At 35.0% G+C, this 25,072-nt stretch overlaps 1 protein-coding gene and 1 long non-coding RNA gene across 2 annotated transcripts in view; both read left to right on the forward strand.

Annotated features, from left to right (window-relative positions):
- Positions 1–25,072, forward strand: part of LOC116413100 (uncharacterized) — a 187,978-nt gene that overhangs the window by 74,313 nt on the left and 88,593 nt on the right. The window contains exon 2 of the long non-coding RNA XR_008253715.1: positions 5,619–5,789. This is a non-coding gene — a long non-coding RNA (uncharacterized LOC116413100). The remainder of the gene's footprint in view (positions 1–5,618; positions 5,790–25,072) is intronic.
- Positions 20,723–23,816, forward strand: LOC113519934 (UDP-xylose and UDP-N-acetylglucosamine transporter). Its single transcript, XM_026905165.3, has 2 exons — positions 20,723–20,876; positions 21,214–23,816. The coding sequence occupies exon 2, from the start codon at positions 21,221–21,223 to the stop codon at positions 22,232–22,234; it is 1,014 nt and encodes a 337-aa protein (XP_026760966.1). The 5' UTR covers positions 20,723–20,876; positions 21,214–21,220; the 3' UTR covers positions 22,235–23,816.

Below are 25,072 nucleotides of genomic sequence, written 5' to 3' on the forward strand. Positions count from 1 at the left end.
TTTAGATCTACGAAACAATAACATTTTGCGATGTCTATTATGGTGAAGGTAACAGTTATCTATTGTTTGGGCCGTTAGCTACATCAAGGGGATTAAAAAAAAATACTGTTAACCTAAAGATGTAAATATTAGTTACTATATACGTTTGACAGTTAATGAAAAAAACCACCACATTAATAAGTAATATTTCACATAAATGATGATATCAAATGCGTTATAATATCTATAAATCACTATTTCGCCGCAAAAAAATTGCTAGTAAAAAATTCTTTTTTTTTATTTTTATAAGTGGCAACTCCATGACTTTTTACTATATTTCTGTTACTGTTGGAGTTTAGATTTTTCATTTTATCTAATTGCAATTTTTAATTTTAATATTATTGTGTAAAGTATTTATAATTATATTGTATATATATAAATATTGTTACAAGTATTATAGTAAGTTTAAATTTATTTATTTACATACATAAATGTACATATTTCTACTTTTTTGTGACATTGACAGATCAGTACACCTATGACATAGATAAAGATAATATTTTTTTTTAAAGAGAACCTAATCACAACAAATCAAGTACTAATTAATTATTTAATTAAATATATAATTATGTACCTTATCGTAACTAATTAAATTATTAATTAGTTGCGATTAGGTTTTATTCATTATCTGCATTTTAATTTTGTTATTTTTAAAGTAATTTAATACTTTGAATCGGAGATATTGAATAAGTGCAGTAATTTATCTCAGCTTTGAGTAAAGAATGTACAACCATGCTTGCTCAATTTGTTCCTTTTGGTGATAACGTGCTCGAGTTAGCAGGGGCACGTATCTCACACGCGGTCCAGTATATATCTTATATTTTTTATTGGGGCTTCACTGCTTGGTAGAATCCGAAATGAGGGTATCCACAGAAGAATCCAAGTAATCATACAATCCGAAAGATCGGCAAATTGATGTGGTTATGTTGTTCGAAAAATGGACAACCGACCAGGTTGTTGATTGACAATTCTGTCCAGGCAATTCCAGTGTGGGGCGAGACAGAGACAGAAAGTGTATGTAGTGTGCGTGCGTATTTGCGTGTGTGTGTACCTGTTTGTATTGGCGTGCCTGTGTGTGTGCGTGTGCGTGTTAGTGTGTGTGTGTGTGTGTGTGTGTGTGTGCGCGTGCGTGTGTTTGTGTGTGTGTGTGTGTGTATGTGTGTGTGCGTATGTGTGTGTGCGTATGAGTATGCGTGTGCGTGTGCGTGTGTGTGTATGTGTGTGTGTGTGTGTGTGTGTACATATGTGCATGTGTGCGTGGGTGTGAGAAAATGATAAATATTTAAGTATAAATAAATGAAATTTTGTACAAAAGGCGTCTGCCGTCTAGCAATAGTATTTACATGGTTGGGTTTATTTTGTAGGGTTAAGGTATAGCATTAAAATTAACAGTGTACGGAGGCATGACATTTTAATTTTAAGAAATAGCAACGTAATACAAGAGCTATAGGCGTTACAGTTTATTCTGTCATGTCCCTGATGCTGATCGTATTCCTTTGCAGGAGGTGACAAAAATAATTAATACGAATTCTTTTTGTTTTTCTTTTAGAATCTTAAAACTTATATAATTCTAGCTTACATTTAATACTCTAGGCAGACGTTTTTATTTATTCTTACAATCTAGATTAAACCCAGCTACAAGGGTTGGCACATTTGGCTTTGTTGTCGTTTCCGGGGCGTTAATTCGATTAACACAACCCTTTCTTAGCGTACAAAACTTATTAGTTGAATGTACTATTAGTACCAAATGGAGTTATTACTTATCGGGGGAAAGGGTTTGTTAGTTTCTTTCATGTATCACTTTTTTATATCATCTTTTTTAAAATTTTGTCTCGTAGATTTTGTGTTTTACCACTTACATAATCAAATATTGTTTTTATTTATTTAATAAATATTTATTGTATATATTTACAACATACACACACCGTGTGAGTTTGTGTGTATGTACACACTGTGTGTGTGTATTGGTGTATGTGTGCGTGCGTATGTTGTAATCACAATAACAAAAAACAGTGTTTCCAATAGTCCTAACAATTTATTTATTATTACATTACATTATATTAGCCGTTAACTGTCCACTGCTGAACAAAGGCCACCATAAGGAGGGAGGGGTGTTTACCAGTAGTTACCACGTTGGGCAAGTGGGTTGACAACTGCAGTTAGGCTTTGGTGATGTTTTCAGAGGGACGCTGCTGCTCATCCCTCGACCATTAAATTCTTTAGTCACCTCTTACGACACCTACAGAAAAGTAAGGGGTCATTCTATGCCGGGATCACACGGCAATGTTTACAATATGTACAAGTTATATATGTATATATATATATATATATTTCCTAATAATTGCACGTTAATAAATATCGACCACAGAGGGAAGGGTTGCCATTACTCCGGCCGATCTTATAATCGTAACAATAATTCTATATGTGTGGCTCGTATAAATTCACCAAGTAATATGGGTGCTCACGTACAGTCAGCCAATCACGTAGTGGCAACAAAACATGGTTATCTAATATGCATTTTATTGTCGAATGTACATACTAGGCGCGACGAAAACTTGCGATGTACACAATAGTAGCGTCAGCAGATAACACGTAGGTTTACGTACTTTTCAAATGACGTCATAAATCGTACCGTCGATTGTATTACTTGAGATTTTTTTCGTGGATTTTCATAGCGGTAACTTGGACAATTTTTTTCCAATTTCATGATTCTTATTTTAAATTAAGGTGTCTACTTCCGCTTTGATGTGGTTTGAAAATATTTTTTTCTGTAAAACTATTTATTAAGGTGGATTTTCTCAATTCTGTAGTGTTAATTTTATGTTCTCTCATATGTTATCTCATAACTCCGTCAGTTATAAACCGATTTAGATAAAATATATATTCTTAAGATGTCTCGTCTATCAGTGTTAAGGAAACAAGTGCAATAAAATCGTGTTAGACAAGGAAACCTCAAAATAAATGTAGTCGTTAATACTTCATAATAAGTACTAGTTTGCTTAGAGAAGTTACCAATCTTTCAAATTTTTTGTTACTAGAGAGATAAGCGAGCAGACAGGCCACCTAATGGAAACCAACTATTGTCACTTATGAATACTTGCAACATGAGGACAGTTGCTCGTTTGTTGCTAGTCTTTACTGTATTGTGATTAGATAAGCGTTTTTAAAGAAAGAATAATGAACATTAAAATAATCTGTTGGTTCATAGTGACTAATTTATTATTATTTTATTTTTTTATACAGCTTAGAATGGCAAACAAGCTGACGGCCCACCTGATGAAAAGTGATAACCGTCGCCTATAGACATGAGCAGTACCATGGACATAACAGAGTATACTGTTTCGCCCTTGATACCCCCCATGCGTTGCTATTCCTGAGGACTCAGATGTTATTCCTCTGTACCCTGTAAATTCACGCCATATCCCATCCTTCAAACCGAAACACAGCCATGCAAACAGAACTGTTTCACGGTAAAAACACGAATGGGACAGAAGTACCCAAGCAATCGACTTTTGTACAAAGTCTTCATATTCTATATGAATGAACCAATATGGTTTCCAGGAGGAACTGCGTGGAGATCGACCTGATGGGGGGTATATTGCTAGCAATAGAGCTATAAGGTTCTCATTACTAAAAATCTCTTCCTCCCGTCATTGAGACTTAATGTGACGCGATTACAGTTAAATAGTACTTATATACCTAATTTTTACGCCATATGGCCATAGCGTAGAATAGCCCACGCCTTCTTTTTCCGTGGGTGTCGCCAGAGGTGACTAAGGGAATTAAAGGTAGCAGCGTACCTCTTAAAACATCACTAAAAACCTAACTGCGGTTGCCAACTCGCCTGCCAGGTGTGGCAACTATAGGAAAAACTCCCCTTATGGGGAAAGTTTATGTTGAGTGGTGAGCAATTAACAACTGATATGATGATGATGACTTGATTTCTATTGACACGTCTCGACGTGGCAGCAAAACTCGGATATTTAAAATATGTGTAGAGAATATTAAATTTTAAAATTAACAAAGAGTAATGACGTTTTACCTGCGGACCGTACAATAGTGGTGCGACACGAGCGCCGCGTTTGCGCGGCCTACGGCGTGCAACTTTGATGAGAGTCGTAGAGGCCACATGTTGCCCCGCACTTTGTTCTCTTACCGTACTTAAATGGCGTTCCAGTTTTGTTTTCTGTATAAAAATATTGGCGGTAAAATAACTGTATGTGGAATATCAAATCGTAGATATATTATTTATGGATTAGAAATTATTATTGCCGTGTCTTTATTTTTTTTTTTATGTGCCGGAGGTGGTCGTGTATCTTAGCAATTTGTTGAAACAATTTATCGGTATAATTTGTAATTAAAAAATTACTTTTATTATTACCAATACTAGTTTTATAGATGGTCCTTCGAGCCGGATATAAAGAAATTAAAGATTCATATTTTGAAACACTAAATTCCTTGGTTTTACACTTTATAATATGTATATTATATCAACATATACTAATTTATGATATATACATTATAATATAAATTTATGGTAAGTTGTGTAAAGGATGCCCTTTACAATGCATATTTATGCTGGGATTAGACTAGATCTGCATACTGCAAGCGAACATCCTCCGCCTTAGTTGACGCAATTTGCTAACTGTCAGCTATTTGCGTTATTCTGGAATATTCGTGAAGTAGTTGTGTTTGAATGGCTGTGTTTGTGTGCTAAAAATATAAGATATATAATGTTTAAACTGAATATAATATAACACCAGAATAGGCGACAGCTTTTGGTATTCCCTTTTTTGTTCCGGACGCGTGACTATATTTATACTCTGCAGATTATAGCATGGTGTGGATGACAGTTCATTGAACACCATAAGAAATACTATTAAGCAATCCAGTACATATTATACTGAATTTCTCATTTACATTATACAGTGATAGAGAAAAGGTGTGTTATGTTTATATACAGTTATTTTACATTATAAAACTTTCAAATTTCTGTCACCTGCAGGTTTGTACAAAGTTTCCCTCAACTTTTTACAAAAAACCTCTGTCTCATTCGTGTTTTTACCGTATTGTGTTTGCATGGCTATGTTTCTGTTTGTATATATTGAAACAGGATACAGAGGAATAACACCTGAGTCCTCAGTGGTGCAACGCATGGGGGGTATCATGTGTGTGTGTACTCAGTTGTGTCCATGGTATTGCTTATGTCTATAGGCGACGGTTACCACTTTCCATCAGGTGAGCCGTCAGCTTGTTTACCATTTTAAGTTAAATAAAAAAAAAAACAAAAAAATATATACAAATAGACAGATAATATTTCTAAAAATTATTGTTTTGTCATGTTTGTTTGTAACACTTTATTGGAAAATAAAGTCATAAATTATAGGATACAGAGTTCTTAAGAAAAGAACGAGAACAATGACGAACTTATCCCATAAAAGGGATCGCTTCCAGTCAACCTTTCTGTATCTGATAGAAATTGTTTTGTTTTTTATTATAAAGATTTTTCATATCAAATTTTAGTAAATATCTCCCATATACATCGTATCATTATAATTTTATGATTTTGCTTGTTACAGGAGCGGACGACTGAGCCCGGTGGCCTTGCGTAGTATAAGCAGCTGCGTGCGATGTCTGCCAACGTGCTCGGGTAACCGTGGTAACCGTGGTAACCGTGGCGGGCTACCGGCACGCGGTGTACGGCGGCGCGGCGTACCACGCGCGCGCGCCCGCCGTACCGCTCAACGCCAGTGAGTACACAGCTTTATGTTGGAAATGAGATTTGATTGTAACGTTGCGATAGATCCGGGGTCCCCAAACTTATTTTGTTTACTGCCCACTTTGAGAATAAATTATTTTTTAGCGCCTCCATTTTTTTACTTATTTAAAAACCACTATTACTTCAAGATCAACAAATCATCCCTCAAGCCTCTACACAACGCCCCTACTTTTTTCTGGGTTTCTTACCGCCCCCCCTTTAGGCCTGCAACGCTCACGAGAGGCCGTTATCGCCCACTTTGGGAAAGGCTACGATAGATGAAAGAATTCAGCTTTGATATTAAAAAAAGATAACTTATGGAATCAAAACATAGTCCTACACGATTGCCCGTATGCAAAAGCTTCAAATTACTTAGCGGGCCATGGAGAGGGCTATGCTCGGAGTCTCTTTGCGTTATATAACCCGAAATGAGGATATCCGCAAAAGAACTAAAGTAACTGATATAGCCCGAAGGATAAGCAAGCTGAAGTGGTAATAAGTTGGTCACATAGCTCGAAGAACCTGTTGTATTATCGTATATTAAAACACAGATTGATTCATAGCAAAAGTTTATAATTTAATCCATTTGTCATAAATGTCACAATAGTTTTTATATATAATTCTTTTAACAACCTCATAAGGAGGTTTGTACTCCTAATTTACCCCCTATCATTGGAAATGGCTCTGTACCGAAACGTACAGGTGGCTTCCTCTTTCGCTCAGAACGCCGCTGCGGTGGCGACTGTATCGATACACCAAGCTCAGGCTCTGCTCGGGAGGTTGATGCGGTGGCCGTTTCTGTAGGCTGTTGTCGCGAACCATCAGGGTGTTGTCTACTGGTGGAAGCTGCAGGCGTGGGTTGTTGCCCCCAATCACCGCTCCAATTGCTCTCGTTAGCGTTGCGTTTGTAATAGGTAAAGGGTTTTACTTCCATGTTATCATTTGAACCGTTATTCGACCTGGGGCGCAATTGATCAGAATGTTTGCGTCTATGTATTCCATCCGCCATCTCTAAAGATATATAAGAGTAAGGTCCGTTGCATTTTGTAATTATACCAGGATCAGAGCCTTTGCCAGTTGTTTTATTTACCCATACTTTATCACCAGGGCTATATGTTGGAGGTACTACCACTTTAGTAGAAGGTCTAAATTGCTGATACAACCTAGCTTTTTCCAGGTTTTCTTTTACGTTTGGTTTTAAAAGATGGAGGGTTGTACGCATGGGTCTTCCGAACATCATTTCATATGGTGAACGGTTAGTCGACCGACGAGGGGTGTTTCTGTATCCTCGAAGAAAGCTATTTAAACGTTGATACAAGTCAATGCTTCTGTCGCTGGCTAACATTCTTTCTTTAAAAGTGCGCACAGCGCGTTCAGCTAGTCCGTTTGTTTTGGGGTGGTATGGTGTCGTTTTAATATGTGTAATGCCGATCTTCTTACAATAATCGTGGAATATATACGTGAACTGAGGAATTATCGGTAACAATATATCGTGGTACGCCGAATGTAGCAAATATGTTATCTAATTTTACTATAGTTGCTTTGGATGTTGATAGTTTCATAGGCATGACTTCTAACCATTTTGAATAAGCATCTATGACTATTAGCCACATGTGTCCGTAAATAGGGCCTGCATAATCTATATGCAGTCTGTGCCAAGGCTCTTCTGGTATACCCCACGGATATGCCGGAGGTTTACTGGTGTTATTCCTAGATTGTTGGCAAAGATTACATTTTTTTGAGAAAGCTAGAATATCCCTATCAATATTTGGCCAGTAGACGTGGAGGCGAGCTAATGATTGCATGGCAGTTATACCATTATGCCCATCATGCAACATTTCTAGGATGGATTGTTTGAGTGTGTTCGGTATACATAACCTCCCTTTCCACAAAACGATACCGTCTTCGAAAGACATTTGTTTTTTTTCGAAATAAGTTGAAACTCGTTAAAGATAGGTCTTTCTTTTCTGGCCAGTGTGATGTTAAATACTGTTTATTTTATTAAAGTTCTGTCTTTAGTAGTTTGATTTCTTAACTCTTTTTTCGTTACAGGGATGTTCTGTAGTCTCATGTAGTAAATGTGCAAAATTGGGTATCCATTCTCTCTTCTAAAGATGTACTATTGGTCAATGGTAACCTTGATAATGCATCTGCTGGAGTGTTTTCTTTCGCTGATTGGTATTGTATTATATACTCATAACTGTTGAGTACCATCGCCCATCTAAGTAAGCGGTTGCTCGCTATTTTGGGTGTTTCTCTGTTTTGACTGAAGATTCTTTCAAGAGGTTTATGATCAGTAAGTAATGTGAACTTTCTACCATACAAGTATTGATGGAATTTTGTTACAGCGTATACTATTCCAAGCGCTTCTCTATCTATGGTAGAATATCGTTTCGCGCGATAGTGTTCTCGATGCATATGCTACTGGCTTCATTACGTTATTTATCTTGTGGAATAGTACACTGCGCCCACACCTTTGTCTGAAGCATCACTACAAAACATAGATATTCATTGCCGTTATAATGGGTGAGAGTGTCATTGGATGTTAGAATGTTTTTTAATTCATTTACTATGTTTGTGTCATCTTCAGTCCACGCCCATCTTTCATTCTTTTTTAAGTGTCTGTAAAGTGGGGCGCATCGCATGTGTAAATTATCTATAAAACGTCCATAATAGGTTATCGAACCTAAGAAGGCACGAAGTTCGGTTGTATTAGTCGGAAGGGGCATTTTCTTTATGGCTTCGATTCTTTCTGTTGTTGGATGTAAACCATGTCTGTCAATTTTATGACCCAAAAATTTTACGCTGTCCTGTAACCAAGCACATTTACTTATTTGGCTTTTTAGGCCTAAATCCTGTAATCTTTGTAATACTGCTCTCACCCGAGTTAAATGCTCTTGTAGGTCACCTGCTGTTATTAAAATATCATCCAAATAACAAACTACTCCATCTAAGCCGCTGAGTATATGATGCATTGTTCGTTGAAAAACAGCTGGTGCAAATGAAATTCCAAAGGGTAAACGTTTATAACGGAAATATCCTTTATGAGTTACGATGGTTAAATACTTTCTCGAGTTTGGATGTATTAACAGTTGTAAATAGGCATCCTTTAAATCAATTTTTGTAAAAAGTTGTCCTCCTGACAATTTAGAAGTTATTTCCTCAAATCTTGGTAAAGGATAATCATCTATTTGTACATGCTGGTTAATTGTTACTTTGAAATCGGCACATATACGAACGTTTCCGTTTGCCTTTATAGCAATGACGATGGGTGATGCCCATTCTATGGGGGTTGCCATTGTATCAACAGGTTCCAAAACCCCCTCATCTACCAATCTCTTGAGTTCAGTGTTCACCTGTTCGCGTAATGCAAGAGGCACAGGACGTGGTCGGAATGCCTTTGGTTGAACACCGTCTGGAATATGGATTTTGGCATAATGATCTTTTATTGTTCCAAGTTTGCCATCGAAAAGTATTTTAAAATCACTAAAAATAGCTGCTATTTCAGTGTTATATTTTGTATACTCTGTATCGTTCGTTACTGCTGTAGGTTCTTTTATATTACAAAGTCTGGCACCCGGTGGCATTGGCAATTTAAATTTAATACACCAGTTTAATCCAAAAAGCGGAATATCATTTTGTTGAGTAACATAAGCTGTCAATATTTTCTCCGCATTAAAGGCTTTGACTTTTATAGGACACATTCCTAATGTTTCAATTTGTACATCTGTGTAAGCAATCAGATTTTTACATTTTTGCAATTTGGGACATCCTATGGCCTTCCATAGTTTTACACCAATTACAGAATGTACTGCTCCTGGATCATACAGCATTTCCACATTTTTATTGTTAAGTCGAGTTGGAATCATGACTTTACTGACTTTGTTATATAGGCTAATGGCATATGTCTGAACACTTTCATTATCAGAATTTTCGTTTTCATTGTTGTTTTGTTGTTCCATATGACTATTTGTGGCTATAAGTCTAGTATTTCTAAATTTTTTTATTTTGAGCCGTCCACTAGTTATACAAACTGAAGAGAAATGATTTTGTTTCCCGCAGGCGCTACATCGTTTGCCTCTTGCGGGACAGTCGTTCATATTTCTGTGAAAGTCTCTGCCCCAGAATGTACATTTTGTGTTATTATTAGTTTCATTTGTTTTTTGATAATTTCTTGTTTTCAATTTATTGATGTTTTGTGGGTCCGTATTTGTTTGAAAACTATTCGATAGACGTTGCGTTTGGATCTCTGCTTGTTCTAATTTATTAGCCGTAGCTATAATATCAGTAAGCTTTGCGCTATTTGTTGGATGTTGTTTGATAAGTTCTTGTTGCCACACTGTGTTGTTAATTCCTATTACCAGTTGATCTCTAATGCGTTCCTCTAATTTTTTCCGAATTCAAGTATCCAGCTAGTGAACGAAGTTCTAAGATAAACTGTGAAATAGTTTCATTAGTTTGCCGGTATCTGGTAGCGAAGGTTACTCTTTCTGAAAGAACATATGTTTTCTTTCCGTAATATTCGTTTAATACATCTTTGAGTTCTGTATATGTTTTTGTTGTTACTGGTATAGGCCGAAAATAGTCCACTAATACCTTGAAAGCGGCTGGTCCGATCCGTGAGAGAAATATTTTTTTACGTTTGTTTTCTGTTTCTTCGCCATCAAGATGAGTTTATCGAAAATCGTTGGATGTAATAACATCTTCATTTTTATTGTTAAATATATCGAATTGGAATTTTTCGAACGACATCTCGTCGCCAGAAATGTTGTATTATCGTATATTAAAACACAGATTGATTCATAGCAAAAGTTTATAATTTAATCCATTTGTCATAAATGTCACAATAGTTTTTATATATAATTCTTTTAACAACCTCATAAGGAGGTTTGTACTCCTACAGAACCGACAACCGATGGAGAAGAAAGGTTCTTGAGTGGCGACCCAGTACGTAAAAACACAGTGTAGGACGATCCCCCACTAGGTGGAGTGACGACCTCAATCAAATGCATTACAGGGAATTAGTGGATGCAGGTGGCTCAGAACCGTTCCTTATGGCAGTCTATGGGGGAGGCTTATGACTGGTAATGGACAGATAATGGCGGAAATGATTTTTATAAAAAAAAAAATACGCCCTTAAATGCATTGCAGGTAGTCATTGGATCAGAACCGTTCCTTATGACAGTCTGCGAGGTAGGACTATGTATATGTATGTATAACAGTGGACGTATAATGGCTGAAATGATGATGATGATGATGAATAAAAAAGACAAACATCAAACCGTCGTCTTCCAAGACTGGCCCGAATATAATCTTTGAACGCATACGCTTCTGTCTTCTATGAATATTTTTTTATTACATCAGTTGTTCAGAAGAGGCCTATGTACAACAGTGTACAGTTAACTGTACACTGTTGTACATAGGCCTCCTCCTTGGTGGGTTTTACTAGTAGTTGTCAAGCTAGCTAAGTGTCTTGCTAATCGCAGATAGACTTACGTGATGTTTTACGCGTAAGGGACGCTGCTGTTAATCCCTCGACCATTTCTTTAGTCGCCTCTTACGACACCCACGGGAAAGGAAGGGGTGGTCCATTCTATGCCGGGACCATATGGCAATAACAATTTATATGCAAAATATATTGCTCGGGGGGGAAAGGGATTGTTAGTAAAGGAGACTGAGAATCCCATTGCTAGCAATATACCCAACCAGGTCGACCTTCTCGCGGGTCCCCCTGGAAACTATCATGGTTGATTCCTGATGAATTCATCATGATGGGCTAACTGGCCTGATTTCATTCTCATCTATCACCCTTCACTGGTGCTCCGCCAGCGTATCCCGTTAGCGCAGGCGGGGTTACCATACCATTTTCATCTATCAAAAAAAAAAATTGTTCGTCATGAGAATTGGAGAATTTTATACTGAAGTATAAGAATGGTAACGCTAAAATTATTATAATTAAAGTCAAACGCCATTTTAAAATAAGTACAAGTTTTAAAGAATATTAAATTTGATTCAATTTCTCATCCATTTCATCTTTTATTCTTTAGACAGGAGGTAGGTAAAGCCGAGATGAAGTTTGTTTACTTTAGAACTTCATGACGCTCCCTACGGGATAAATTGGCAATAAGACTTTCCTGTTATCGCTACTCTTGGTGTATTTCGGTAATTCAAACCTCAGAGGCTTACGGGAATCCGGATTATGGTGTGAATTTTTCAAATTATATTTTAAGGGTTTTTTTGGACTATGGTGTGAGTGTAATCGAAGGCACACCATAGTTACGGGTTTGATTCCCGCATAGTAAAATAATTTGATGTCATGAATATTTTTTTGTTATTGAACTTCAAATGTTTTATGTATCATACAAGTTTTTTTTTATTAATGGATGACAATGGAGTGGTAACCCCGCCAGCGCTAACGGTATACACTGACGGGGCACCAGTGCGGGATGATAGGTGGCGATGTAATCAGGTCAGTTAGCCATTCTTGAAGGTATTAGGTAAGTAATTACCATTTAAATATACACAATATAAGATCGTATTCATGAAGAGTTCCATAGGAAATGATATACCCGGGGGGAAAGGAATTATTAGCAATGAAGTTTGACAGCCCCATTGCTAGCAATATGCCTTATTAGGTCGACCTCCACGTGGTTCCCCCTGGAAACCATCGTGAACAATTCTTGTTGAATTCGTCACGATGGGCTAACTGACCTATTTCATCTTCACCTATCATCCTACACTGGTACCCCACCGGTGTATACCAATAGCGCGGATGGTGTTACCATTCCATTATCATCCATTAAAAAAATGATATCAGTGGGTATATCATTTTTTTATGTATATACTAGCCATACATAAAGGTACAAAAGACGGTCTTACTGCTAGAGCAATCTCTCACAGACAACCTTTGGTTAAAGGAGAACAGATATATTGTTATTAAATATATTGCCACGCCTTCAAGTATAAATATTGCTTAGTTTACAACTAGATTACGCTGTGTGCATCCGGTGCTATTAATTAATTCATAAATTGGCATTTTTTATTTTATTTATTTATTCATTAGTACAAATATGTGTACATGGCGGACTTAATGCTAAAAACATTCTCTTCCAGTCAACCATAGGGAAGTGTCAGAATACTCGAATGAGGTACTACTAATTATTGATATACATACATACTAAAATTACATATATAAACGAATAAATATATATGAATAACAAATATACTTACATATATGATATATACTATATTATACACGAAATTGAGAATAATATAAAGTTTACTGCTCGGATAAAGTAAAAAAGTGAGCGAGAACGCTTTTTTGAAAGACGGTTTAGTCGGTAGTCTCTTAAAGGCATCAGGAAGCGCGTTCCAGAGTCGTGAAGAATGTAGGAGAAAAGAGTTTGAAGCGTAACCAGTACGGTGAGAGGGGAAAGATAATTGGAAAGTATTATTGGAACGAAGGTTACGATCGTGAGTTTCAAAAAGATACTGGAATTTACTTATATATTGGCATTTAACATTTTTTTTTTTATAATTACACAAATACATTTTGTACAACAATAGAATAGTGAAATGTGCATGGTACAGTCGTTCGCAGTACGAATATCGCGTGAGAGGAATCCCTGTTATTGCATAGCAGCGCCACAATGAGATATTAGCGCTTAGCTTCACTCCGACAAGTTAAACGGCCGCACTTGTACCTACAATTAATTGTCGCTTCTGTTCTATTCTATTCTGTGCTGTGACGTCACTGGAATTCAAATTCACTGAGTGTAAAATAAATAGATGGATACTCTTTATTGTTGTCTCTAGAAGATTCTATAGTGAACTTAAAGTACTCGTAGCTGTAAAAAGCGTTCATAATTTTGTTTGTCAATTTAAAAAAAGAACAATTAATCATTTTTTAATGTTTTTGATTGATTATTTAACAAGCGCTCTATATATATATATATATATATATATATATATATATATATATATATATATATATATATATATATATATATATATATATATATCATCAGCTGATCAGCAGGGAATCCATTATCACACCTTAGAACCAGAATGGTCACGCACAGTGCGGTGTCAGAGGAGTCTCTTTCCCGGTAGACTTCAAAGCGGGAATCCGCGGCACCGTCGCTATTATGAGATGGGAGGTATATCGTCAGGTTATTTAGCCGGTAGGAGTCCGGCAGTACCCACACGGTCCCTAAGCTGTGTGGGTCTGCATGATGCATTTTTATTGACGTAAAAAAAGGAGTCTCTTACCGCGAACACTTAGGTTGTGGAATGATCTTTCTGCTAAAGCATAAGGTTTTTCAAAAAGGGTGTATTAAGTGGGCAACACATGCGTGACATCTCTGGTGTTACAGGCGTCCATAGGCTACAGTGATTTCATTTACCATCCGACGGCTGTATGCTTGTTTCCCACCATAATAGTATAAAAAAACCCTCAGAATCGAAATTTTCAAATAAATAATTTGAATTTTCTTCTGCCTTTTGTGAAGAGTAGTAATAAGTCAAAATATCCGAATATCTGTGTACAAACTCTAACATATATAATATTAGAGGGGTATAATAAAGAAAAAAAAAGATAATCCCGGCTAACATTTAGCCCACCTTTCCATTATATATTTATTACGGTGCTAATTGTGCGGAACGCGTCCGCTTTCATGCCCTAATAACTCGGCGGCCGTATGATTCCCATTCATTCACACATAATAACCTAACTAAAAAAATATCGAGTGAACTTAATTCTCTCTATACTGATAGATATGACCATGATAATCATTTTAGCTTTTCTTCGTTCCAAGATAGTCTTATTTATATTTTTTTATGTAACTTAGAATGGCAAAGTCGTCTGCTAATCTTGACAACTACTAGCAGAACCACCCCCCCAAGAGGAGGTTTATGTCCATCAGTTGACAGACGTATACAGATAGATCTCATATATTTAATAATATTACTTTTTATTATAATTAGCGTAGAAGACGCTTCTATATATAGCTTTTTATGCAAATATAGACTTTTATTTTTACACTAACAAATCTTGACGCGGAAGGAATAAAAAACTCACAGGGAAGGTTATATCGCTGCAAATTAATAACTTCTTCGTGTACAGAGAAAATTCTATCTAATAATGATAGCATAAAAGTCCATATTCAATTACGCGTCTATTCGATAACACGACGGTACACTAATTCAATTATTCCGGCTCGACGCTCTACAGTAACGACCTTTTGGATGTAGTTGCCACTAATATGAAATATAGGTGTTGACATCTAACCCTTTCAGTGTCGATTAGTGTTACCGTCAAATAGGTACTATACTTGATCTATGGTTGTCACAGATAAGTAATCACGACGATTTAAGAGTCGTCACTACCCTTATATTAACGAAACATGGAAAATTTAATCTATGCAACCAATTACAAGCGTTAACGTAATAAGTGAATATTCATGGTGTTATTCAACTATAACTTTGTTCGCGTGATTGGGATATATTTACTAATCGAGATAAAAGTAGCCCGATATCCTTCTGCATTTCATATAGTAAGTGCGAAATTTCATAATGATTGTTTAAGCCGTCGGGGCGCTATAAGGTTCATTACCTTTCAACAAATTTGCATTTATAATATTAGCAAGGATATGAGTAATGTAGTATATTCTATGATAGTATTTATGCCTAAGGTTGGCAACATTGTTAATTTATTATATTGTAGATTTTTAATAAGTTTCGAATCGTATATTCTGTGTTATGGCGTCTTTCTATTTTAAATCCATTTCTTTTAACAGTATTTTTCAAGTGTAAAATAAAGTTATTAAAGCGTGCATAGCACATTTTAATGTTATAAGTAATGATTATATTTAGAAAATATACCTCTGTCCAAATTATCAATAGGTATTCTAAAAGAGCTAGCTACTTTGGAATGTAAAGCCCATATATTGTAAAAAAAAAAAGCAATAATTGATAAGTTCTTGATTTTAAAAACAAATTAATAAATAATTCACAGTTTGCTTCCAGAACCATACAATAAAATAAAGTAGTTTTCATTACTAAAGAATTTGAAAATAGACGCGTTATTTAAACAAACACTGTTGATTATAACAACTTTAATTCCTAACCAATGGATATAATCAATTAATAATCGTACACTTTCTCAATGAAATATCAACTTTAATTAGTCTGAATCTAAGCACTAATTCCTTTACATCTATTAAATAAAGATCCATTGAAAACATGAACTATTTTCCTTTGATAGAGGCTAGAAAAATATTTGGTCACTTTAGCCGGCTTGACAATATTTTGCCATTAAACGATATCAAACTTTATCGTTTCCGTTCAAAGTTTATTTTACGACGGCAATAACTGTTTTCTATTACAGGTTTTTAATAGTAATGAATACGTATATTGGTTTGATTTATGACCGTGTAAGTAAAAATGCCTTAAAAAGGCTAAGTGTCTTGACGCAGCAAAGGATCCTTTTGAATTTCTGATAGCTGAACTCTTTCAGTTTTTCGCATAGTAAAGTCTGTAGAATAATGATTGATACATTTAGTCTTATATATAGTTCCCTTTAGTACGTCATCATCATATATCATCATACAGCCTTTAACTGTCCACTGTTGAACATAAGCCTCCTCCTTGGGGGGTTTTGCCAGTAGTTGTTATGCTTAGCAAGGAGATTGGCAACCGCAGTCAGGCTTTGGACATGTTTTAAGAAGGACCTTGCTGCTCTTACGTCACCAACTGGATAGTGAAGGGCAGCCTATTATGTGCCGGGACCACATAGTTTTAGTGCATATTACGAGTACAACGTTAATCATTGAACAAATTGCACGTAAATTTACTAGAAAAAATTGTGCACCTACCTCATATGTTACTTCTGATGTTTTCAAATAATTTTTGTATTTTTTTTTATACAACTTAGAACAGCAAACAAGCTGACGGCCCACCTGATGGAAAGTAGTAACCGTCGCCTATAGAGATGAGCAGTGCCATGGACATAACAGAGTATACTGTTTCGCCCATGATACCCCCCATGCGTTGCCATTCCTGAGGACTCAGGTGTCATTTCTGTACCCAGTAAAATATGGTCAATAAAGATAATTAAAAATAAAAGTTTACTGTCCAGTGCTGAACATAGGCTTCCATAGGCTTTATTGGGATGTTTTACCAATTTGTTGGTTGGCAACCGCAGTTAGGATTTGGTGACATTTTAAGAAGGACGTTGCTGCCCATTCTTCGACCGTTATGTTCCCTTGGTCACTTTTTACAACACCCACGGGATAGAAAAGTGGCTCATTCTATTCCAGGATACGGCGGTTGGATTGAAAATGATGATGATGAGTGGGATTAATTCACCGTATTTGAAAATTAATACATAATTCTGACGTAACTGTATTTCGGTAGAACTGCCACGTTCAACAGGATTTCATTAAACAAATTGCTTAGCCTTAACTTATTTTGACATAAATTTGCATGAGAAGCAGTGAGCTGCCTCTAGATTTTGATTAAATATAATATTATGCATATTACAAGTTTAGATGTACCAACTACAAGATAAATCTAGGCCTGGATACATACATAGTACTCGTATTTTGTCGTTACCAAATATTAGGTTGATACAGCGTTGCTAGATTGGGTAATTTTCGCAATATTGGACTAAAAAAATTTCTGTTCGCGATATGTTTAAGAAATTAATTTCTTGTAGAAATGTTTGGTGAAAAGTGAAATGGGCTTGAAAATATAGTAAAATATATCAATGATGTCAGCAAAACAGAGGTTGAGGGAAGTTTCGGGAAAGTTTGTTTCTGTCGTCGTTCGTGTATATTGGAGAACATAGAAAAAATCTGAAGCGTGAAGCTGAAGACCGTGCACAATGGAATAACATCATGAGAGAGGCAACGGACACTTTTCAAGGACACGACCTTCAGTAATGAAGAGGACGAAGAGAGAGAGAGAGAGAGAGAGAAAATCTATATAAATTTCTGATTAGGTAAAAGTAAAAACAATCGTAATCTGATTCTGTTAAACAAATGTTTGATATTAAAGTAAAAAAATAAAAATTGCATTTGGTAACCCTTGTTAGATATTTATTGCTTTTTCCTGTCTTATATGTTTATATTCCGACTTTCATAATTTTATGTTATGTTGGTACTTTATTTTAACACAAAATCGTAATTTCAATTAGAGTTTATTATCTAAACTACTAAATTGTCTTATTCGTATTTCACTTGAATTGTTCTATTGTAATTTTATATTTTTATGTTTCTGGTGCAATAAAGAGTTAAATAGATTTAAAATGGAGGTACATTTTTAGAACTAAATAAAAGAATCATCTAAAACATACACAACTGGTGAAGATATCGATTCAAGCAATGATGGAGGACCTTCTTTTAAAATCGACTTAAATGAGAAATGACATGTGTACTTGTTAATTATGTAGATCGATTGAAGTTTTTTTTTGTCTTTTTTAATGGCATTCTCCTCGATATTAAGGTATTTTGTCAAAAACAAAACGGGAAATGACAGTAATAATAAAAATATCTATCTTAAACAACTTTGGAGAGAATAAGGATTAGATCTAGGATTTCATAGCATATGTAGGATAGAATAGATACTTATGGGAAGCAATTATTGCAAACAAAGTTATTAAAAATCACACGAGTCCTTTCATTGATAACTAGTAGGAATCGTGTTAGTGTAGCGCCATCTAGTGTCGGTTGTTTTTAGATCGATTATTGATTTTTTTTATTTGTGATTTTGTATGTGCGATTCAACTGGATCATTCGAATTATATCTCTCACTTTTTTCAGCCGTAACTTTGTGGAGAAAAACTTACATTACGACTAAATGATTTAATATTTATTTATCATCATTATCATATCAGACATTAAATGTCCACTGATGAATAAAGGCCTTCCCTATAAGAGGGGTTTTAGTAGTTGCCACGCTTGGCAGGCGGGTTAACAACCGCAGTTAGGCATTGATGATATTTCAAGAGGGACGCTGCTGCCCATTTCCCAATTATTAAGTTCTCTTAGTCGCCTCTTACGACATCTACAGGAAAAGAAAGGATGGTCCATTCTAGCTGCGACCATACAGTGATAATACTTATTACATTTTAACAATATTAAAGTTGTAAAATGGCTTCAGTTAGATTTATAACACAAGCAATCTATCTACCTCAGTGGTCATATTAAATGTTCAGACAGTGCGCTAACCAAAACGTGACTTGCCGCGTAATAAGGGGTTGAATCAATACATTTTATTATTTTACTAACCATTGTCCATTTTTATAGTAATAAGAATGGCCGGCCATTATAAGATATTGTCTCGTGATGAAAATGTTTTACGGGATTCGTATAAAACTCAATACAGGTGAAAATAAAAAAAAAAAAATTAAAGCCATTATTAAGGTTTTTTATACATAATAGTTTACCATATGGTCCAGACATAGAATGGGCCACCCATTCCTTTTCCGTGGGTGTCGTAAGATGGGACTAAGGGAATTTAATGGTCGATGGATGGACAGTAGCGTCTCTTTTAAAACATCACCAAAGTGTAATTGTGGTTGTCAACCCGCCTACCAAGCGTGGCAACTACTGGCAAAACCAAAAAGGTTCATATGATAATAGGAAAACCTTAGTAATAATAGGTATCTTATATAGCAATATTCACTCAGTATTCATAGCATATTTTTCACTGACGTAATTTCTGTTACTCGAGATTCAGTGTTTGGAAACCCTAAGTCGAACAAACTATCAGCGACCGCAAAAGCAATTACAGGCGATAACGCATAGGAATAGGGTCTAAAACGGCTTGAGCTAATGTTACACAGAGAAAAGCCCTGTTAACCTCAATCGGTACCCATTTCTGGGAGCTTAGGTCTACACAAACTTATTGTTATGCTAATAATAGCATAATAAATTCATTTTTATCGCCGCTCTCTAGTATCGCTTTGATATTTAGCTATTTAAGTATGTGATACCAGAGACTTGTGGAATGACAAATGATTTGTCAATTATAATATTGATTGTGATAGAATTGAGTTTTGTTTTTTTTTTATTTTTATTTTTATACCACTGAGGTGGCAAACAAGCATACGATCCACCTGATAGTAAGTGGTTACTGTAACCTATGAACGCCTGCAATACCAGGGGTACTGAACAAACCTCTTTACCATCCTTTTGAAGAATTCCATGCTGTGGTCTTTTGAGGAAACTTTGGCACGGAGTTCATTCCATAACCTGAGTGTTCATGGGAAACTATCGAGATGCGATATTCGGTTATGTGCGTTTTTAAATTAAACCATTTTTGGTATTTATGTTTAATATTATAAATTATATAATTCGAAATGTTGTAAATATTTTTTTAATTATTTATTTTTTATAAGTCTAATATTTATTAAATTATTATTATTTTATTTAGACACTAGTTTTTTTATAAAGCAATTTTGTTATTTATTTAATTGTAGCTTGTTTCACATAATATTTATTTTTAACCTTTGTGCCGAGACAAGTATAACATTTTACTTTTTATTATAAAATCTAATGAAATTCCAAATTATAAGTGTAATTCATATAATATTATTAATAATTAAACTAGTTGTTTATGACGGCTTTGTCCGCGTGCATTAATTTCTATAAAGTAGACGTTCTTTGAATTAAATTAGAGTATAAGCTAGCTGTGGACCGAATTTTATTTAGATTCTTTCAGTTATTTAAATATAATTGAATAACAAACATACAAATATTTAAATATTTTAACAAATGTACATTTGTGATATTTTCGTAGAAAGAAGGATAAAACATAATTGACTGATTCTATATTAGAATAATTTATATTCAGCGCCATCTGTTATTACGGAGAGCGTACTGTGCTTTATCAAAGGTGACGTTTCACGCATGCGTACAGATATCGAGGCCACGGTCACGACAACAAACTCGCGACGCGACGCACACTAGCGCCAGCACGGCCGTCTGTGAATGTTGTGACTTCTGTCAATAATGCAAATTACTTAGTGTTAATTGTGTTTCAAATAAGATTTGTGTAGATTAAGTGCATTAATCATGTAAGTATTTGTTACATTTATTATTTTTTACATTTAATATCACTATGTTAACATTAGATTTGATAAATAATTCCAAATAGTTAACCTTACTTTTATAATTCAATGTGCAGATGTGTGTGTACAATTTCAGCTGTCTCTGTATTTGTTATTAGGTAATAAAAATGAGCTAACAAGGACTTGATACATACATTTTTTTATTTAATTGTTTATCAGTATAAAAAAATTTATTAATTCTAATATTAGTTGTAATTTATAATAATGAAATTATTGTAGATTTTAAAATAATTTTATTATCTATCTATGGGTCTTATTTTTAAAATAGTTTCTTCTATTTCAGATCCAAAATGAATATAAAAGCGGCGCTGGCCATGACCATGGTCTTTGTTGGGTGTTGTTCCAACGTAGTGTTTTTAGAGATGGTCGTGAAAGAAGACCCTGGTGCTGGTAATCTGGCAACCTTCCTGCAGTTCCTGTTTATAGCAACTGTTGGGTTCTGCACCGTGGGGAAGTTCGGTACCGCCAAAAGGAACATACCGTTCAAACAGTACCTCATATTAGTTGGATTTTTCTGGACTAGTAGCGTGGCGAACAACTATGCGTTCGATTTCAATATCTCCATGCCGCTTCACATGATCTTCCGGGCTGGTTCTCTGATGGCGAACATGGCTATGGGCGTATGGATCCTCAAGAAGCAGTACCCGTTTTTGAAGTATCTAGCCATATTCATGATATCCGGTGGCATCGCAGTTTGCACAATACAATCGAGCGGAGACGTGAAAGCACCGAGAGAGACACACGAAGATGCTGCTGAGGAAGAGAGACTGAAATTCATCGACTGGTTGTGGTGGTGTCTGGGTATAGCCATATTAACATTCGCCCTATTCGTGTCGGCCAGAATGGGGATATTCCAGGAGTCACTGTATTCCAAATACGGGAAGCATCCGTGGGAGGCGTTGTATTACACGCACTTGATGCCGCTCGTGTTTTGGCTGCCGACCGCGTCTAATCTAATTTCGCATATTAGATTAGCGACAGAGACGCCATCTATAGAGTTCCTAGGTCTAGTACTGCCGAGGCAGGTTCTCTGGCTGATCTTGTATGTATCAACGCAGGGTTTGTGCATTAGTGCAGTATACGTATTAACAACTGAGTCCGCTTCCCTGACCGTTACTCTAACGGTTACTCTGAGGAAGTTTGTATCATTACTTTTCTCGATTGTGTACTTTAGAAATCCCTTCACATTGGGACACTGGATCGGGACTTTACTAGTGTTTATAGGTACATTGATATTCACTGAGTTACTGCAGAAATTCGTTGCGCTCTTCGTGCCTAAGAGAGACGAGAAGAAGATTAAATAAATGTGATTCATCATCACCATGTCAGCCGTTCTCTGTCCACTGCTGAACATAACCCCCATAGACTGCCAAAGGAACGGGGTCGTTCCTTATGGTAGTTTACTGTCGAAGGAATTTTGACAGTAAATGTCACGATTGACAGGCAAATTGGCAACTGCAATTAGGCTTTGGTGATGTTTGAAATGTAATGTGATTATTATTAGTAAATTATAGTACAATAATTGCTTATTTAATTAGGATTTTATAATTGAACAAATTAAAAAAAGAAAAAAACTATTTTTCAAATGCGTTACAATTCTTTCGGGAATCTTGAATGGTTAAAAAATGAGTGTCACGTATTTAATTGCTGGGAGATATGGGTTCTAATTTTGTAGTTTTCAATCATTATTTAATAATAGTAATAAAAAAAAAATAAGTGGAAAGTCGCTCAATTTACTATATTAAATGATACTTAGAATTTGTGGTCCAATTTTTTATGTCATCTGCCATCTCGTGTACCTATTTGAGTTTAGAGGTTAGGTATAGATTGTCTACGTTAACATGGCACGCTTCTCCAACTTTTTACTTCAATTTGTGTTACCATATACAGACGTGGTGCTCTGTTTTGTTTAAAAGGAAACGTCTTCAGTAGCGAGTAGAAGTATATTCCTTGGTCGAAACTTTATTAATATTTTTACTCGTACATTTTTAATCCTTTGGATTTTAGAGAGGTATGCCTTGTTAACGTAGAAAATCTATGCATTGTATTTTGTTTTGTTATCGAGTATACATGTTAAGTGATACTGAAGTAGATATTTCTAAGTTTCATCTGTTTGACATATATATATATATACTTGAATCATATTTATCAATTCCCTTATTGTTGATTTTAATGGCAGCCTAAGTCAATGACATTTTAATATAACTAGTTAACACTAACTTACAAATTCTCGTTTTTTTTTTACCTTAAAAACTATGTATTATAAATATATATATAAAAAAAAATACATATATGAAATTACAATCGCAGAGTACTCACAAATTTATTTGAGAGTCGGCACCACTATATAGACGAAACTGTAAAATGAATCTATGCAACCACGTAGAAGTATCAACACAATCAAATAAATGTATATTAATAGTTTTTTTTTTGTAACTATGTGTAATATATTAATGTAAGAATACCCAGATTAACTTGCGTGTATTTTAGTTGAAAATGTAATAAATAATTTTAGTTTTGTAATATCCTATAAAGGTTCACAAGCGACATTGTGATACGCCTACTAATGAAGTCCAATTAATATCTAAAAATACTTTTTTGTTTTTATTTTAATATTTAAACAGATTTTATTTCCAGTATATCATGTGAACTATTAGTTATCAATCAATTAATTCGATAAAAAATGATTTATCACAATTCGCGTTATCTCAGTTTTATTAAAATGTCATTGTAATAGTGATTTTCATATTTCAGTATTAGGATTATAATGTTATATTATTCAGATCATATTATATATTTACTTTTGAATATAAGAATGGAAACAATACAAAATTTGAAGTTGGAATTGAATGGAAATAAAAATAAATTATTAATTACAATTCTCTATGTCTGTGTATTTCTTTATAGATGTAGATTATGCTCTGCCTTATTTACAACTACATCTTTACTAATATTATAAATATGAAAATGTGTATTAGGGAGACTTTGTACAAAAGTCGATTGCTTGGGTACCTTTGTACCATTCGTGTTTCAACCGTGAAGCAGTTGTGTTTGCATGGCTGTGTTTCGGTTTGAAGGGTGGGATATGGCGTGAATTTGCAGGGTACAGAGGAATAACACCTGAGTCCTCAGGAATGGCAACGCATGGAAGTATCATGGGCGAAACAGTATACTCTGTTATGTCCATGGTACTGCTCATGTCTATAGGCGACGGTTACCACTTTCCATCAGGTGGGCCGTCAGCTTGTTTGCCATTCTAAGTTATATAAAAAAAATCTTTTAGGGTCTTAACGGCTTATTTAATCTCTATCAAATTTGGTGTACACGTAAAAGATTAATTCCTTTATTCATAAAAACTAAAATCTAGAAATCTATTTTAACTATTACACTTGCCACTTCCTATTCAATTGGGTATTTAGTGTAAAAGAAAGAGACAAAACTGTTCAACAGCTAGAATTATAGTTTTCTACACTAATATTATTGATTTGTATTTTTGTAATGAATAAACTCAAAAACTACTTTGCCGATTTCAAAAATTCTTTCACCATTAGAAAGCTACATTCACCCCGAGTAATATAGGCAATATTTATTGCTAAAAAAGATTAGGGATCCTTACACTTTAGTAACGTAACTCAAAGAGTAAAAAAAATGCTATAAAATATCTTTCGTCGCGTTCGTTGTGGAAACTATTGGTGATAGAACAAAAGTATGTTCTACAATATTGAAGAAAATATCAATAACTACAAAAAACTTTGCGATTCTATATGTCCAACTATTATCGTTATGTCACAATAACCATTTTTTAAAATGTTGTAACAATCTTCACCTGTGCGAAGCCGGGACGGGCCGCTAGTTATGAATAAGGAGATAGGCTATTTTTTTACTCTATTTATTTTATCGCCGGCTAACTTATCCCAGCCACGCAGACGACATCATGGGTAGAAGCCAGTATCTAAGCTGATAATATTGTTGAGCATATCATATTAAGTTCAGAACTACAATATGAAGTAACAATTCCCTTCGGCATATTGTTTGAAGTTCTCCTACTGCTTAATTAAACCGCGTAAACAAATTAATATCTGTACGCATTTAATTACTTTATTTTATTCATTATTGAGGAATATCTTTTACTAAAAGGAGAT

This window comes from Galleria mellonella, unplaced genomic scaffold, assembly GCF_026898425.1.
Source record: "Galleria mellonella isolate WM207_F2 unplaced genomic scaffold, CSIRO_AGI_GalMel_v1 utg89, whole genome shotgun sequence".
Lineage (NCBI taxonomy): Eukaryota > Metazoa > Arthropoda > Insecta > Lepidoptera > Pyralidae > Galleria > Galleria mellonella.

Excerpts from the sequence above, each read along its gene's own strand:
- LOC113519934 (XM_026905165.3), top strand. The coding sequence starts at position 21,221 with ATGAATATAAAAGCGGCGCTGGCCATGACCATGGTCTTTGTTGGGTGT.